Below are 17902 nucleotides of genomic sequence, written 5' to 3'. Positions count from 1 at the left end.
ACTGCATGGGCTCGGACAGGCCTCTTCTGCTAAACACTGCAGTGCATTCTCCGTTTCCGTTTTCACAGCACCATCATGGAGGCTGCCTGGCGTTATATTCTGCACTAGGCAAACTCCATAACTCGAAACACCTGAAATGTGCTGGATATGCTGAAACCACCCGAGGGATATTCGAGCTTCGCTGATGCTTAAAGTTACAGTCCTTTCAGTTCAAAGCATAAATCCTAGCTTGGATTCTCGGAAATTAAAAGTTGCATGGGTGTTTACCGTGTATTTCCATGGCATAATCCCTCCGATGAGGACGTCTAGCTTGTAGATTTGTCATGCAGAATGTGTGCGTTTTTACTGCTCTACAGTGCATTACAGTGGGCGTGTTTTAAACATGTTTTAATCACGTAATCATTAACGATGCATGGTGTTGCTCCCTGAGTGAAAATCACACAGTTGCATTTGTGAGACATTTAATAAACACATGGATCATTAGCTAGGAATGATAATAGCAGCAACAATGGTGAAGTATACATTCTGCCAGCTTTTCCAAAAGTGTTTCTTTCTCATATGTGGCGCACAGACTGTGTCTCCCCTCAGAGGTTTCCTTTACTGTGCTAGGCTGGGCCATCCAGTGGTCCAGCATGCCATGGCATCGCTGCCTAGAGGACTGAGGGGCAGAGTGACCCCTGAATAATGCTGTATTGCAGTGATTTCCAACCTTTGGTCCGGGGACCCCTGAGGATCCGCAAAGTCTCCTCAGGGGGTCTGCGACTGCTTAGAAAAATAAACAATATTAACGGATTAGGTACCCAGCTTTCAGTAATGAGTTGGTGGAGGGATACCTGGATTTGAGTAATAATTCAGTGAGGGTCCCGGGGTTCCAGTATTGATAAAGTGGGGGTCCACAGAAGTCAAAAGGTTGGGAACCACTGCTGTATTGTACTACCTAAACAGCCTATGGGGCCATTTCCATTGCTTGCACTGAGTTCCATGGCATCCTTGCCACACCACTGCCCTCATCACGCATACATTTAGGCTTACTATAGTGCTTAAACTCAGCTGGTGGTTGCAGCTGGGGGCCACCGGCACTCACTTTTGGGGACCAGCACTTATTTTTCCTTATCAGATCTTGACTACGAGCAAGACAGAGAAAAATAAAAAAAATGGGATAAAGAAGGAATAGAAAGACAGAAACTCTGGTATAAAGGGAGAGATCAGGAACCTGCAAATGTAACATACAGAGGGGCAAGAGCGTCTGGTAGTGGATTAACGAGGGCGGAGGTGAACTGAACACTAAGCAGCCTTGGTATTCAGTAGAACCTCTAGAGCCGAGCTCTGGGCACTGACGCGCATTCTTTTATAAATTAAGCACTGATGATCACTTACCTTGGTGATGCGCTTTTCAGCATCTCCCACTGGAAGCTGCGAGCAGGAGCCGATGGGAAGCGGCCATGCAGGGTGTACCCATCAATCCACTGACCCGCACCCTCCACTTTCTCCTTCACCTTTTGTGATTCTTGAGGGGCTGTGCTGGCAGCAGGGGGTGCTGCAGACCGAATTTTGCGGCTTCTTTGCGGTTTCAGAGGCCCGCTGGACATCCCATGAATGTGTGGGGAGTCAATTCCTGAAAGTCAAAAGTCAGCATTGCCAAAACAGATACTGCTAAAGCTGTGGTAACAGAGATGAAAGTACACAAACGGTATGATGTGCTTGTGTACAAATTCTGTAGCCGTCTGATTAATACGCATAGGAAGGAAGGTTCCTCTACCAGTGCTTCATGAAAGTACAAAAATAAATGACATGCCTTTTATATTTGCTCCCTTTATGATGTTTTGCAGCTGCTATTCACCGTGTTAAATAATCAACAGCAACGGAGGTGGACTGAATAAGGATGCCACGAGAGTGGTCTCACATCAGAGTGCAAACCCTACCTATTCATGAAACCCCAGCTACTTAAATTTCTCCTGAGTGCAGCATTGTTTCCCTTAGAGTTTCTAACACTGCTTTTCGAACAATAGTCAGTGCTGTAATACTCCTGACTCAGTGCAATATGCAAAATGAACAAGTTACTTACCTTTGGTGATACTCTTTCAGGTTGATACTCCATCTAACTGCAGATTGTGCCCCTAAGAACAGTCCCAAGCATCAGACTGCATCTGGAGAATTTTTCATAGCAGTGCTTCCGCGCACCACTAGGCGCTGCGCGACTTGGTGTTGATTACACAGTGCCCCAAAAGTGACAGAGAGGAGACGCATATCATCCCTACCCTTCACAATGAGGATAGTTACTTATCTTTACCCTTTCTATGCCCTCTGAGGTAGAAAGCGAACAATTGTTGGTAACAGTGTGCTGAATACTGACTGGGAACATTTTCAGATGTTAAAAAGAGGCCACTCTTCAGAACAGGGAGGGAGGAGGATAGTGACAAACCTGCTGATAGTTAGAGTATCCACCAGAAAGAGCATTACTGAAGGTAAGTAACTTGTTCATCTGATGGATACTTCTAACCACAGATTCCTCACCTTAGAATAGATACTAAAGCAGTACCACCCAAAGGTGGGCTGGGACTCAAGAGTCTTGTAGGACTGAATGGGCAAAATGCCCTTCCCCTTGGACCTGGCTGTTAATGTAGTACTGCTTTTTCAGTATATGGACTGGTTGTCACATTGTAGCCTGGAAGATTGTCAAAGACAGGAAGGACTCCAAGTGCCAATGGAGAGTCACCAGCCTTAACTCTGGTGGAATGGGCTCTCAGACCATTTGGGGACTGCCTCTTAACCACTGCATTGGGGAGCCTAATGCAGAGGACTAACCACCTCAACAAATCCTCTTGTGCACAGCCTTCCCTTTCTTTTCTCCAGAGACTCCCACAAATAGCCGACTGTTCACTCAATGATCCTTGATATGATCAAAGTAAAAGCTTAAAGTCCAACTGATGGAGCCTCTCTTCTTCATCCTTCAAGGGGTGAGTGACTGTAAAGAACACTAGTAGAGTGCAGGACTGGCCAAAGTGGAAGGGAATCGTGACTACGGGTAAAAAAGAAAGGCGCTCAAATCCTCTGCACCCAGTTGTCAAGAAAGAAATGTAATGTTGCGTGCCTGAACTCAATGTGCCTGTCGTTCACTCACACGATTAGCTGACATAATTGCAATGAGGAAACAGTCCTCAAGGTCAGGAGATGCAGTGACCAGCTATGCATCGGCTTGAAGGGTGTACACACGAGGAATGTTGAGACACAGCTAAGGTCTCACTAAGCCAGATAAGGCATCTAAGCCAACTAAGGCATCACAAATGGTGTGGGAGGAAACGTGTGTCAAACTTTTAATATACCATTTGATTTCAACAGGTGATTTGAACAAAGACAGTTGATCTGGCAAACGAAGAAAGACTAAAAGGGCTGACAACCTTTTGTAGTGTCCACAGCAAAGCCTTGCTGGGATAAAGATAACACCAACAAAAGGACATATCACAGCTTTGTCTGGAAGAGGACAATGTTGAAAGCAACACACCAAGTTACATATCTGACCCAGTGGTCTGCATCAATGGATTTTGTGGAGGGGTGCCTGGCAGCAAGAAGAACATCCACCACTTCAATCAGCAAATCACATGCAGTCAATTGCCACTGCTCTGTCTCCAAGTTTGTAGGTGTAGATTGTATAGATTCAGCTAAAGGACCCTGCTCTGTTGCTGAGACAGGGGGTCATCACATAGTGACAGCCTGATGAAGGACAGATGCTCATGCCCAGGCGTTTCAGGTACCACACTCTACTGGCCGAACACGGGGCCACTAGGACATCTTGGACATGGTTTTTCCCGATGTTCTTTAGCACTCTGGGCAGGCCAGGTAGAGGTCAGAAGGTGTACATGACTCCCTTGATCCATTCCAATAGCAATTCATCACCTAATGAGGTGTCTTACGAAAACTAAAAAGTGCAGTTTGTTCACAATGCACATGTTCAATAGAGGTACAAATATCCAGAAGTAACTTGTGATCTTCCAGACCTCTTCTCAGTTTGTCCTTTGTCCACTATGGCATTCAGGAACCCAGCCATGTGATCTGCGGTAAGGAAGAAGCCCAGGCACTCCAACCACCTCCAGAGATGCAAAGCCCCCTGGCACATAACCTAGGACCACACTCAATCACTGCTTGTTGCAGTGCCACATGGCAGTAGTGTTGTCTATTTGTCTATGAGAACCTGCCCCAGCCTCCCCTTGATAGATAGCAGGAAGGCCTTCAGAGCCAATTGAATGGCCACAGCTCCAGCAGACTGATGTAGATCTGGTTCTCTGCTGGAGACAAGAGCCCTCTTATTTCTACATCTCTTAGATGACCTTTACAGCGTAGCAGTAAAATGACCACTGCTCATCAGCTTTGAGTGGGGAAGGGGAGATTGCCACTGGAATAACCTCCTTCAATCGTTGCAGATCCCAAGCTGTCCGCTCCAAAACCTGGACGGTATCAGAAAGTCTGCCTTGATGCTGAGCCCATTGGAACTTCAACTTCTGTTGCAGAGCATGCATATGCCACTTGAGATAGATAATGAGGAGGATACATAAGCCCAAGAAGCCTCAGAGCCACTCTCACTGTTATCCAGGACTAAGCCTGAAACATCAAGATAATAGCCTTAATGCTGCTGCAGATGAGCCATCTTGAACTCCACCTTTTCGAAGACTGCCCCTTTGAATGTAAGCCTCTGTGAAAGAATGAGGCAGGACTTGGGCTTATTCATAGTGAACCCTAACAATGTCAAGATTTCAGCCATCATTCAAGGCCAATTGCAGAATATCCACGTTCAGCAGCCACACAATAAAAGTACTCCAGTACTCTGAAGATGGGCAGCAACAGCTACCATCACTTTTGTGAACGCCTGAGGAGTGCTGGTGAGTCTGAAGGGGCGCAGAGCAATCTGAAAATGCTCCTTGCCCACCTTGAACCACAGATAATGCCTGTGGGACTGCAAGTCCAGTCCCTTGGGATAACCGGATATGAGCCAGCATGAGCATCTTGAATTTGTCATTTTGCAAGAAGGCATTCAAGTGTTGAGGGTTCATGGTAGGCCTAGGACCCTGTCCTTTTTCAAGATAAGAAAATAGCAAGAGTAACAACCTCTGCCTTTTTTTCCCAGCCTGGTACCCCCTGAACAGCATCTGTGGAGAGCAAGAGGCATATCTCCTGTAGCAGGATGGACAGATGCTCCTCTTAAATTTATTCTGGAATGGGAGGGAGAGGACTGTGGAGGAGATTAAAGGCTATGCGCAGCTGTTTTCAACAATCTGTAAGACCCATCTGTCAGACTTGATGGATTGCCAACTCTGGATTAATGTTAAATCCTGTCCCCCAGTGGTTTGTTGATGGTTGAGGCAGGAGAGGAGGAGTTAAAAGACTGATGGGTCTGCTCGATGACACACTGACTGCCAGAGTTGCATCCATGACCTCAATAAAACTGGGTTATTTGCTGTATCATGGCTGGGAAGTCTGTCTTTGTCTATAAGCCAGGCCTCTGGAATAGTCTCTGAATTTTGAGAACTGATGCAAAAACTGGCTGGGGTAAACTGCCCCAGCAAATTCAATGTAGCTCTGCTGTTTTTAACAAGCATTTGTAATGCAACCGGTCTCGCGTTTGCTTGAGCTAGAGCAATTAGCATTGTAAACTCGTAACCGGACTTTTCTTGCCACATGAATTGAAAATGAAAATATATCAGTTTCACATAACTAACTGGACTTTTCTTGCCATATAAACTGAAATGTAAAAGTTTCACATAAGCGAGCTGACGGCGGCCATCAGTGCAAAGCAGACACACAAAGGGAAATAAAAGTTCGCTAGTGGTGAAACCTATTGGCAAAAGTGCAATTATCCATGTAACCGGCAAAAGTGCAATTATCTACGTAACCGGCAAAAGTGCAATTAACTATGTAACAGGGTTGATGTCATGCAAAGCGCTCGACTTCTGCCCAGCGAGATTGTGCTGCTAAAAAAGAGAAAAAGTAGTCAGAAACCGGATGGAAAACACGGAGCCTCGTATGTTTTCAGTACTTGGTCGCTGCGCTCGAGGAGGGCTAAACACCGGAAAAGGCATGACAAAGAGAGATTACAACACGGGATGGAACGCTTTGCGCTCGCCCGTAAAAAGGTCCAAAGAGTAATCTACCTTCCCTCTGAGGAGGTGGGGCCCATAAGATGGCATGTCCATTAGGGAAACCTGTTAATCACCAGAGAATCCAATTAACCTCACCTAGGCGTATCTACAAAGACCAACACTAGTACAGACCGCCCAGGTCAGGCAATCTATGGTATCCACACCTGTATGGAAAAACATACTTAGTTGTGTCCTGGATTCTTGATGAGAAAAATTAAGGCCACCAGGCACCGGTCTATGACGTCTCTGCCCGATGATGAGGCATGACACCATTTACGGTGTGTGATGGCACTACTTCTCAAGACTGAGGACTTCCTATCCGTACATACTTAACCAATTCTCTTCCTTTTTCCTTCCTTTCATCTAGAGGAACAGTACCTCCAATTGGTTTTCTGTTGATATTTGGAAGCACAGGTGCAGGACCTTTATTAGTTCCCCGTCCCTCCCTTTGGATATTTAGATGATTTGAAGCCTGTCATTTTTGATGGGGACATAGATTCCTAGCACGCTGTTTTGGAAATTGTCAGAAAACCAACAACATTAGAAGAGGTGCTCCTCATTGCCCAATACTATTCAATGTTTTTGTCACTTCCCTGGCTAACATCATCAGAACTTAGGGGGCTTGAGATAGGTTCTTATGCCGACGACACCCAGTTGGTTATCTTCACTGGGGAGAGACACGGTAAGACTAGAAAGAATCTCACTGGCTGTCTGCCAGAGGCAGCAACCTGGATGAAAACACATTGTTTAAAGCTTAATGCTGATAAAACAGAAATTCTACTCAATGGCAGTGCCCACCACATCTGCGATGCCTCTTGGTGGCCAATGTTCCTGGTCTCTGCTCCAAAAACAAAAAGAGTGGCGAAGAACCTTGGTTTCCTGATAGGCAACACCCTCTCTATGCAGGAGCAGGTCAACGCAACCTGTGGCAAATGCTTTGGCCTTCTTAGGTTCCTGTGGAAACTTTTGCTGGATCCCAGTGTACTAGCAAAGGACAGTAGGCCAGGCATTGATTACTAGCAGACTTTCTCTTTACGCAACTACAGGTTATCCAAAATGCAGCAGCCAGACTCATCTGAAATAGTGATAATTATAGCGTGGCATGTGTTTGTCTAAACACTCTCCATTGGCTGCCAATCTGTAAGAAAGACACATTCAAACTTCTATGCCATGCCCACAAGGCACTCTACGACACTGCCTCAGCTATCTCATGTAGTAAAGTGGAAATCTACCTGTGCAAACCCTGCGATCATCCAACCTAGCGCTGGCCTAGGCCAAACGCATCAAAAAAGCTATGATAGGTGGTCGCTTGTTCACCCATCTAGCAGTCGGTCTTTGGAACTTAATGCCCATTGATCTCCGCCTGACCTCAGACCATGCCAGGTTCAGGAAAAGACTTAAAACATGGTTATTCTCTGCCATAAAGCAAGTACTATAACTTTAGGGCCCAAGGCAATCTAGTGCTGTGATATCCCTTTAGGGATCACTGTCCGCTCTTTAGAAATAACCTAAAAAATGAAAATAAAGGTGCAGAAAGTAAGGAGCTGACATCAGCCTGCAAGGGGGGCACTTATGAGCAGGTAGGCTCCGTACTTTTGGGGTACGGTGGAGTGAACACAAAGTCACACCACGTCACGTAGAGGAGCACAAGAGCACTGCTATGAAAATAAATCTACAGATCCAGTATGGTGCCTGGGGGATATTCAAAGGCGAGGAATCAATGGTTATAATTATGCATCAGAACGTGTACTTATGTCACAAAGCTCAAAAGAGTTGATTATAGTACGTATTTAAGCAGTGTTTTATGATGCCTCAAGCAATTGTTGTTTACTTATTATAGTAGACTAGTTTTAGGAATACCAAGATTAAGTGAACGTGTAGCCAGTGTGACATGAAAATATGTATGCATCCATACATGTATGTATATGGTAATTTTATAGTGCAAATCTAGCTAAAAGGCAGCGGCAGAGTGTTGTGCCTAGTCAAAGACAAGCATAAAGTTAACTAAAAGACAGGAAGCCGGGTTGTGGGTGGATAATGCACCATGATATAGTGTTCTATAAAAAGGTGAAACAAAGGTGGATCGAAGTGACATGGCATGCAGTGAAAGTTGGGAGTTCAAACCTGTCAAGGTTCAGATCACTGAGCCAGATGTGTACTGTATCTGGTTTATTGTTTTTCTCTGGGATGAGCTTCTGATACAGGTCTTGACATTCAGGTCTGGAAGATGTGCAAGCAGTGTTTGAGTCATTAGAGTTCTGAAGAGGAGGAGATTTTCAAGTAGAGCTGGCATCATTGGCACATTGGTGAATCTTGATGCTGTTACCTGTGAGTAGAGCACAAAGAAGATCCATGCATAGGTTCAAAATGAAAGGAGTCAGTATGGAGCCCTGGGGGACTCCACAGGTGATGGGGATCTTTTGTGACATAGTGCTGCCCGTGTGAACAAACTGGTGATGGCTGGAAAGGTAGCAGGAGAAGGCATCAGGAGGACAAGTGAAGGGCACTGCTAGTGCATCCAATCAAGAATTCAGAGTGTGTATGAGTGTGGGATGGTTGACTGCAGCTGGAAGATCCAGCAGTATCAGGAGGCAGGATTAGCTTCATCTGTGGTCAAGAGGGCTTAGTTTAATGTGTGTAAAGTAGAGGTCTCCATGCTCTAGCATGATCTAAAGCAAGACTGGTAGTCATACAGGAGATGGTTAGCATTGATGTGGTCTTGCAGCTGAACACAAACTGCTTTTTCTGGAAGATCTTACTGATGAATGGTAGTTGGTGAGGTCATCAGGGTTTAGTGCAGGTTTCTTCAGCGGTGGGACAATCTGATCTATCTGGAGAACTTCTGGGAAGATGCTTTTAGTGAGGGAGACATTGACAGTGATAAGTAGGGGCAAGAGAGCATCTCCAGAGAGAGCTTTGATGAAGATGGTAAGACGTCATCTTCATAAGAAGTTGCTCTGAAGGAATTTAGCATGTTAGCAAGATCTATGAGAGATATGACTTTGAAGGCTGACCATCCCATGATTGAATAGGGAGAGGGGTGTAAACATTGAAGCAGGCTGGGTTTTGTTTAAGAAAAACACACAATGAGGCCCCCCACTTATTGATATCTGAAAATTGGTGTATAAGTATATTGAAAACAATTTCATATATCAGTCCACGTCACACTAGACAAATTCAAAAACCATCCCATGAATCCAATAATTTATTCGAAATGTGTCTTCACATCAAGTAGTCATTGATCCAAAGAAAATTGCAATTCCAGCCAACACGTGTTTCGTCTTGGAAGATATTACATCCCATACGACTTCTTCAGGGCTAGAAATCATAAACATATTGTACGAGTTAAGACCAACATGCTCAAACATCAAGTTTAAATTTTGTGTGTAAAAAAAACCCCAGTAAGAACAACTAATCCAAAATCTGAACTAAGTGAGAGGGAAGCAAATACTACACTAACACCTTACAACTGGAACCACCAGTGCAAGCACAAAGTAAATATTTATAACTTCCAAATCTGTGTTTAAACAGTACCAAACATATTATAGATACGCATACCAAAACCCACAACATGCTCAGTAAGTAAGTGACAAACCACAACCAAGAAAAAACCACATGCAAACCAAAGTGCACAAAAACCCCTAGATTTATAGTGTCCCCCACAATCGTGTAGAAACACCTATACCCAAAATAAATAGATACCTTATCTGTCCGCAACGAGTCAATGTCAAACGGTAATAATAATCACCCAAATACATATGTTCTCCCAATGTATCTTGTATCAAATAGAGATCCACATCTAGTACCAAAGAAAAGAAAAACACATTCTTACCAGATAGCTATCAACTGGTATCATCTAGATACCTTATAGTCACATCCTAACATAAAATAACCTGACATACACTCCATATATAGTCTATCACAACCCTCATTCACAATGAAAATGAGGGAAAAGATTATTTATACACTTCTCCCACTAAGCACCCACTTATCCTATTCAACTATTACACAATAATAATGTCCCAACGAAAAACTGAATCAATCACAGTTACTCACCCAATAATACAGGATCATGTCCCAAAAAAATAGGGGAAAGAAACAGGCGTCTCCGTATTCGGACGCCAATGCGAGTGCGCTGACCGCGCGCAAGTGAACCCGGAAGTTAAATACACTTCCGGGTTCACCGAGCGGGTCTTAGTCAATAACATCGAAGACGGACAAACATAATAAGCAATGCAATAAAATACACGGGTGCCTCATGATTCACCCACTGTTATACACTGTACGGGAACCGAAGAAACAGGATAAGAAAATAATAAAGGAAACACAACAATTAATGAGAGCCGGGAAAGTAAATATGACAAAAAGTTAGAAAAATGTAAGTAAGAGAAATCGATCTCACGCAATCCCATACAAAACCCCAAAGGTAGAAACAGCAGTCACTAATTCAGTACAACATGTACAAAAGTAAAACACCCAATTAAATGCAAATAATCAAAAGAAATACTATATAGTAGGGAGCTAAAACTCATCCTTAAACTATCTAAACCAATGACACCTCCAGTCTATAAAATTAAGTCTAAAGACATAGGGGGTCATTCCGACCTTGGCGGGCGGCTACCCCCGCCCGCCAGGCGGAAACCGCCATGCGGCCGCCAATGCCGCCGCACTCACGTGGCCCCCATTCCGACATTCCCGCTGGGCCGGCGGGCGCAAACCAAGTTTGCGCCCGCCGGCCCAGCGGGAATGAGGCCGCAACACAGGAGCCGGCTCCTAATGGAGCCGGCGGTGTTGCGGCCGTGCGACGGGTGCAGTTGCACCCGTCGTGCTTTTCACTGTCTGCTATGCAGACAGTGAAAAGCTGGCCGGGGCCCTGTTAGGGGGCCCCTGCACTGCCCATGCCAGTGGCATGGGCAGTGCAGGGGCCCCCAGGGGCCCCAGGACACCCCTTACCGCCAGCCTCTTCCTGGCGGTGCAAACCGCCAGAAACAGGCTGGCGGTAAGGGGGTCATAAGCCCCAGGGCAGCGCTGCTTGCAGCGCTGCCCTGGTGGATTATCACCGCCGGGGCATAAATGGCGGGAAAACGCCGGCCCCGGCGGTGCGACCGCGGCGGGACCGCCGCGGTCAGAATAGGGAACAAAGCACCGCCAGCCTGTTGGCGGTGCTTTAGTCATTTTTGCCCTGCGCCAGGGTCAGAATGACCCCCATAATCCTTCCGTGATCAGAGATAGTCAGACCCCAATATTTATGTATATGCTATATGCGTTTGAGAATTTTGATTATTAACTCGTTAATTTATACACGTCCTTACACATCAATAAAGTAACAGGTTAAGTGAGCTCTAGGTTTGAACTCTTTGGACAATTTTTTTGACTTGGTCTGCAAAGACTATGATAACCATTTAGCCAAAAACAAATATCGACAGTTTTCAAGAAATATGAATGCAGAAGAACTAGCTGCATTACAAGTACTTAAACAAAATAAGGACATCATCATTAGGCAAGCGGATAAAGGTGGCAATGTGGTTATCATGGATAAGGTGGACTATGACAATGAGATTTTGTCACAATTAAATGATTTGTCATGTTATGAAAGGATTACTAGCAATCCCATTCCCAACCTTACATATATGATTAATAACAGATTATTGGTGTGGCAACAATGGGGGCTACTCAATAGAGATGAATATCTTTACTTAAAGGTGGATCATCCTCGATATCCGTGCCTCTATACTTTACCTAAAATACATAAGGAATTGCCTTTCCCACCGGGTAGACCCATTGTGTCTGGTATACTTGGCCACACTGAAAGGCTTTCAGAATTTGTGGACTGTTTTTTACAACCATTGGTTCATAATCTTCCTTCTTTCATTAGGGATACTATGCATATTCTCAGTATTTTGAGTGACGTGGAGTGGGAGAGTAACATGTTACTAGTGACTTTAGACGTGGTATCCCTATATACGTGCATTAATCATGAGTCAGGCCAAGAAGCCTTAAGATACTTTTTAAATTAAAGATCAGCAAGTTTGTGGGATCATACCATGATGTTAATGGAGATGATCGACATGATCACTACCAACAATTTTTTTATGTTTAATAACGTGGTTTTGACAGAAATGAGGTGTAGCTATGGGCTCCAAATTCTCTCCCTCCTATGCGAATCTTTTCATAGGGTGGTTTGAATACAAATGGATTTGGGGTCCAGATTCCATTGCATGGGAAACACATATATTGTTTTGGGGTCGTTACATAGACAATTGTTTAATGATTTGGACTGGTGGGGAGGAGAAACTGAAGGAATTATTTAGCTTTTTAAACTCTAACCCTATGAATGTTAGATTTACTTATCATTTTAGTGCTGTTAACATTGAATTTTTGGATGTAGAGCTTTTCGTTGCAGATGGTAAGATTCAAAGTAGACTTTTTCGTAAGGCTACTGCCTGTAACTCTATTCTGCATGCTAAGAGTGCACACCCCAGACACTAGGTGGCATCAATTCCCTTTGTGGAATTCATGAGGGCACGACGGAATTGTAGTATAGATGACAAATTCTTTGCCCAGGTTAATGATATGGAAGAGAGATTTAGAGCACGTGGCTATTCGAATAAGATTATCAAAAGGGCACGATTTAGAGCTAGACATCTAGACAGAAATGAGACTTTGAGAGTCAAAGATCGTAAAGTTATGAAGGAAACATCTAATATGGTCCGGTTTGTAACAGATTTTAATGATGCTTCTTTGATCTTGAAAAAATACATGAATAAACACTGGAATATACTGCTTCAGGAAGAATCACTGAAGGATTTGGTGTCTGGAGGAGTGTCCACATCGTTCCGTAAGGGTAGAACTCTAAGAAATATTTTGAGTCCTAGTTATTCTACCATTTCCTCTAAGAATACTTGGTTATCGCAAAGAGGGACGGGTTTTTTCAAATGTGGCTTCTGTGGAGTTTGTCGCTGGGCGTGCCACAATTTGCAAGAATTTTCTAACTATGGTAAAATGTTCCAGAGGGGGCAACAGAGAACTACGTTTATGTAGGAAAGAAGCATTATGGATTATGAGATTAAGGGCCGTGGAATCGGGATTGAATTCTGATAGAGAACTGGAGTTCTTTTTGGGAGATTGAAACAATGTTTGTATTGATATATAGTATGTATTTACTTGCATTTATGTTATAAATGATATTCTAAATGCTTATGAAATTGTGACTTTAGCTCACTTAACCTGTTACTTTATTGATGTGTAAGGACGTGTATAAATTAACGAGTTAATAATCAAAATTCTCAAACGCATATAGCATATACATAAATATTGGGGTCTGACTATCTCTGATCACGGAAGGATTATGTCTTTAGACTTAATTTTATAGACTGGAGGTGTCATTGGTTTAGATAGTTTAAGGATGAGTTTTAGCTTTCTTCTATATAGTATTTCTTTTGATTATTTGCATTTAATTGGGTGTTTTACTTTTGTACATGTTGTACTGAATTAGTGACTGCTGTTTCTACCTTTGGGGTTTTGTATGGGATTGCGTGAGATCGATTTCTCTTACTTACATTTTTCTAACTTTTTGTCATATTTACTTTCCCGGCTCTCATTAATTGTTGTGTTTCCTTTATTATTTTCTTATCCTGTTTCTTCGGTTCCCGTACAGTTTATAACAGTGGGTGAATCATGAGGCACCTGTGTATTTTATTGCATTGCTTATTATGTTTGTCCGTCTTCGATGTTATTGACTAAGACCCGCTCGGTGAACCCGGAAGTGTATTTAACTTCCGGGTTCACTTGCGCGCGGTCAGCGCACTTGCATTGGCGTCCGAATACGGAGACGCCGGTTTCTTTCCCCTATTTTTTTGGGACAGGATCCTGTATTATTGGGTGAGTAACTGTGATTGATTCAGTTTTTCGTTGGGACATTATTATTGTGTAATAGTTGAATAGGATAAGTGGGTGCTTAGTGGGAGAAGTGTATAAATAATCTTTTCCCTCATTTTCATTGTGAATGAGGGTTGTGATAGACTATATATGGGGTGTATGTCAGGTTATTTTATGTTAGGCTGTGACTATAAGGTATCTAGATGATACCAGTTGATAGCTATCTGGTAAGAATGTGTTTTTCTTTTCTTTGGTACTAGATGTGGATCTCTATTTGATACAAGATACATTGGGAGAACATATGTATTTGGGTGATTATTATTACCGTTTGACATTGACTCGTTGCGGACAGATAAGGTATCTTTATTTTGGGTATAGGTGTTTCTACACGATTGTGGGGGACACTATAAATCTAGGGGTTTTTGTGCACTTTGGTTTGCATGTGGTTTTTTCTTGGTTGTGGTTTGTCACTTACATACTGAGCATGTTGTGGGTTTTGGTATGCGTATCTATAATATGTTTGGTACTGTTTAAACACAGATTTGGAAGTGATAAATATTTACTTTGTGCTTGCACTGGTGGTTCCAGTTGTAAGGTGTTAGTGTAGTATTTGCTTCCCTCTCACTTAGTTCAGATTTTGGATTAGTTGTTCTTACTGGGGGTTTTTTTACACACAAAATTTAAACTTGATGTTTGAGCATGTTGGTCTTAACTCGTACAATATGTTTATGATTTCTAGCCCTGAAGAAGTCGTATGGGATGTAATATCTCCCAAGACGAAACACGTGTTGGCTGGAATTGCAATTTTCTTTGGATCAATGACTACTTGATGTGAAGACACATTTCGAATAAATTATTGGATTCATCGGATGGTTTTTGAATTTGTCTAGTGTGACGTGGACTGATATATGAAATTGTTTTCAATATACTTATACACCAATTTTCAGATATCAATAAGTGGGGGGCCTCATTGTGTGTTTTTCTTAGTATGTGAGGTTTACTTAAACCTCTAAGGGTTGGGTGTTTCCCTTTTGGGGTTACCCCGTTTTATAACACTTAGGGTTGATTTGTATCCTGAGCGCCATATTCCCTCCTCTACACACCCCATTTATTTGGGTTTTGTTTAAGTGCTGTGTTATTTTCTGTATTTTCTGTATTTTGTTCACAGAAGGAAAGGTTGATGGCATTACACTTTTCTGTGAAGTGAAGATTGGGTAGTTTCAGCAGGGGGTTGATGCAGTGCTTGATTGTCTTGAACAGCATTCTGCTACTTTTGGTGGCTTCCTTGGTGGTTAGGTATAGTACTTTGCTTTGGCTGATGTGATGAGTCGCTGTGTGTTGAGCAGAGGGAATTCTGTATCAAGAGAACCTCAGAAGTTCTGTTTTTCTTCCATTTTCTTTCCTGCCTGTGATGGGTCGTTTATTGTCAAGCAAGGTCTTTAGTGTACCAGGGTGCTGAAGACTGTAGCTTGCACTTACATATTGTAACTGGGGTATGGATGTTTACACAGCTTACCAAAAACATGTTGAAGTTGTTTAGAAGGGTGTTGGCATCAGAGATGGTGTTGATAGGGTGAGTGATGAGTTCAAGCATTAGGTTGTCTATGGAGAAGACTTTGAAGGATCTTAAGGTTTGATCTTCTCTGTCTTGTTGATCTTGGTTTGTTGGTAGTACGCTAAGCATGGAGATAGGGATGGCAATGTGGTTGTCCAGCCCAGGGGTTGGGTGGTTTGCACTGGACTGCTGGTTATGTTGAGAAGCCAAGATCCAGGATGTTGTCTTTGATGTGTGTTGGTTTTGTGACATGCTGCACCACGTTGAGTTTATCGATGAGCTAGAAGAGGGTTTGTCCTTTTTTCAGATTGTATTGTCTGGCAAGCTTAATCACTCAAGAGGATGTGTGGGCATGTTGGATGGACAAAAAGGTGAAGTGATCTAAGAATTCATCAATGAATCTTTGTAAGGAAATGCCTCCTTGGCATGGTTGCCCCCTGACTTTTTGCCTTTGCTGATGCTATGTTTACAATTGAAAGTGTGCTGAGGCCTGCTAACCAGGCCCCAGCACCAGTGTTCTTTCCCTAACCTGTACTTTTGTATCCACAATTGGCAGACCCTGGCATCCAGATAAGTCCCTTGTAACTGGTACTTCTAGTACCAAGGGCCCTGATGCCAAGGAAGGTCTCTAAGGGCTGCAGCATGTCTTATGCCACCCTGGAGACCTCTCACTCAGCACAGACACACTGCTTGCCAGCTTGTGTGTGCTAGTGAGAACAAAACGAGTAAGTCGACATGGCACTCCCCTCAGGGTGCCATGCCAGCCTCTCACTGCCTATGCAGTATAGGTAAGACACCCCTCTAGCAGGCCTTACAGCCCTAAGGCAGGGTGCACTATACCATAGGTGAGGGTACCAGTGCATGAGCACTGTACCCCTACAGTGTCTAAACAAAACCTTAGACATTGTAAGTGCAGGGTAGCCATAAGAGTATATGGTATATGATGCCAGTGTACATTTTATTGCAAAATACACCCCAGAGGGCACCTTAGAGGTGCCCCCTGAAACTTAACCGACTGTCTGTGTAGGCTGACTAGTTCCAGCAGCCTGCCACACTAGAGACATGTTGCTGGCCCCATGGGGAGAGTGCCTTTGTCACTCTGAGGCCAGTAACAAAGCCTGCACTGGGTGGAGATGCTAACACCTCCCCCAGGCAGGAGCTGTAACACCTGGCGGTGAGCCTCAAAGGCTCACCCCTTTGTCACAGCCCAGCAGGGCACTCCAGCTTAGTGGAGTTGCCCGCCCCCTCCGGCCACGGCCCCCACTTTTGGCGGCAAGGCTGGAGGGAACAAAGAAAGCAACAAGGAGGAGTCACTGGCCAGTCAGGACAGCCCCTAAGGTGTCCTGAGCTGAAGTGACTCTAACTTTTAGAAATCCTCCATCTTGCAGATGGAGGATTTCCCCCAATAGGGTTAGGATTGTGACCCCCTCCCCTTGGGAGGAGGCACAAAGAGGGTGTACCCACCCTCAGGGCTAGTAGCCATTGGCTACTAACCCCCCAGACCTAAACACGCCCTTAAATTTAGTATTTAAGGGCTACCCTGAACCCTAGAAAATTAGATTCCTGCAACTACAAGAAGAAGGACTGCCTAGCTGAAAACCCCTGCAGCGGAAGACCAGAAGACGACAACTGCCTTGGCTCCAGAAACTCACCGGCCTGTCTCCTGCCTTCCAAAGATCCTGCTCCAGCGACGCCTTCCAAAGGGACCAGCGACCTCGACATCCTCTGAGGACTGCCCCTGCTTCGAAAAGACAAGAAACTCCCGAGGACAGCGGACCTGCTCCAAGAAAAGCTGCAACTTTGTTTCCAGCAGCTTTAAAGATCCCTGCAAGCTCCCCGCAAGAAGCGTGAGACTTGCAACACTGCACCCGGCGACCCCGACTCGGCTGGTGGCGATCCAACACCTCAGGAGGGACCCCAGGACTACTCTAAGACTGTGAGTACAAAAACCTGTCCCCCCTGAGCCCCCACAGCGCCGCCTGCAGAGGGAATCCCGAGGCTTCCCCTGACCGCGACTCTTTGAATCCAAAGTCCCGACACCTGGGAGAGACCCTGCACCCGCAGCCCCCAGGACCTGAAGGACCGGACTTTCACTGGAGGAGTGACCCCCAGGAGTCCCTCTCCCTTGCCCAAGTGGAGGTTTCCCCGAGGAACCCCCCCCCTTGCCTGCCTGCAGCGCTGAAGAGATCCCGAGATCTCTCATAGACTAACATTGCGAACCCGACGCTTGTTTCTACACTGCACCCGGCCGCCCCCGCGCCGCTGAGGGTGAAATTTCTGTGTGGGCTTGTGTCCCCCCCGGTGCCCTACAAAACCCCCCTGGTCTGCCCTCCGAAGA

The 17902-nt window shown here is 44.6% G+C and overlaps 1 protein-coding gene across 1 annotated transcript in view; it reads right to left on the bottom strand.

Moving 5' to 3' along the window:
* LOC138288009 (uncharacterized protein C3orf20 homolog) overlaps positions 1 to 17902 on the bottom strand; it is a 199842-nt gene that overhangs the window by 77597 nt on the left and 104343 nt on the right. The window contains exon 6 of the mRNA XM_069229101.1: positions 1378 to 1615. Coding sequence (XP_069085202.1) covers positions 1378 to 1615 — 238 coding nt within the window. The remainder of the gene's footprint in view (positions 1 to 1377; positions 1616 to 17902) is intronic.

This window comes from Pleurodeles waltl, chromosome 4_1 (genome assembly GCF_031143425.1).
Source record: "Pleurodeles waltl isolate 20211129_DDA chromosome 4_1, aPleWal1.hap1.20221129, whole genome shotgun sequence".
NCBI lineage: Eukaryota > Metazoa > Chordata > Amphibia > Caudata > Salamandridae > Pleurodeles > Pleurodeles waltl.
Note: the sequence above shows the minus strand (reverse complement) of the source record. Positions and strands in the feature narration are given on the sequence as shown.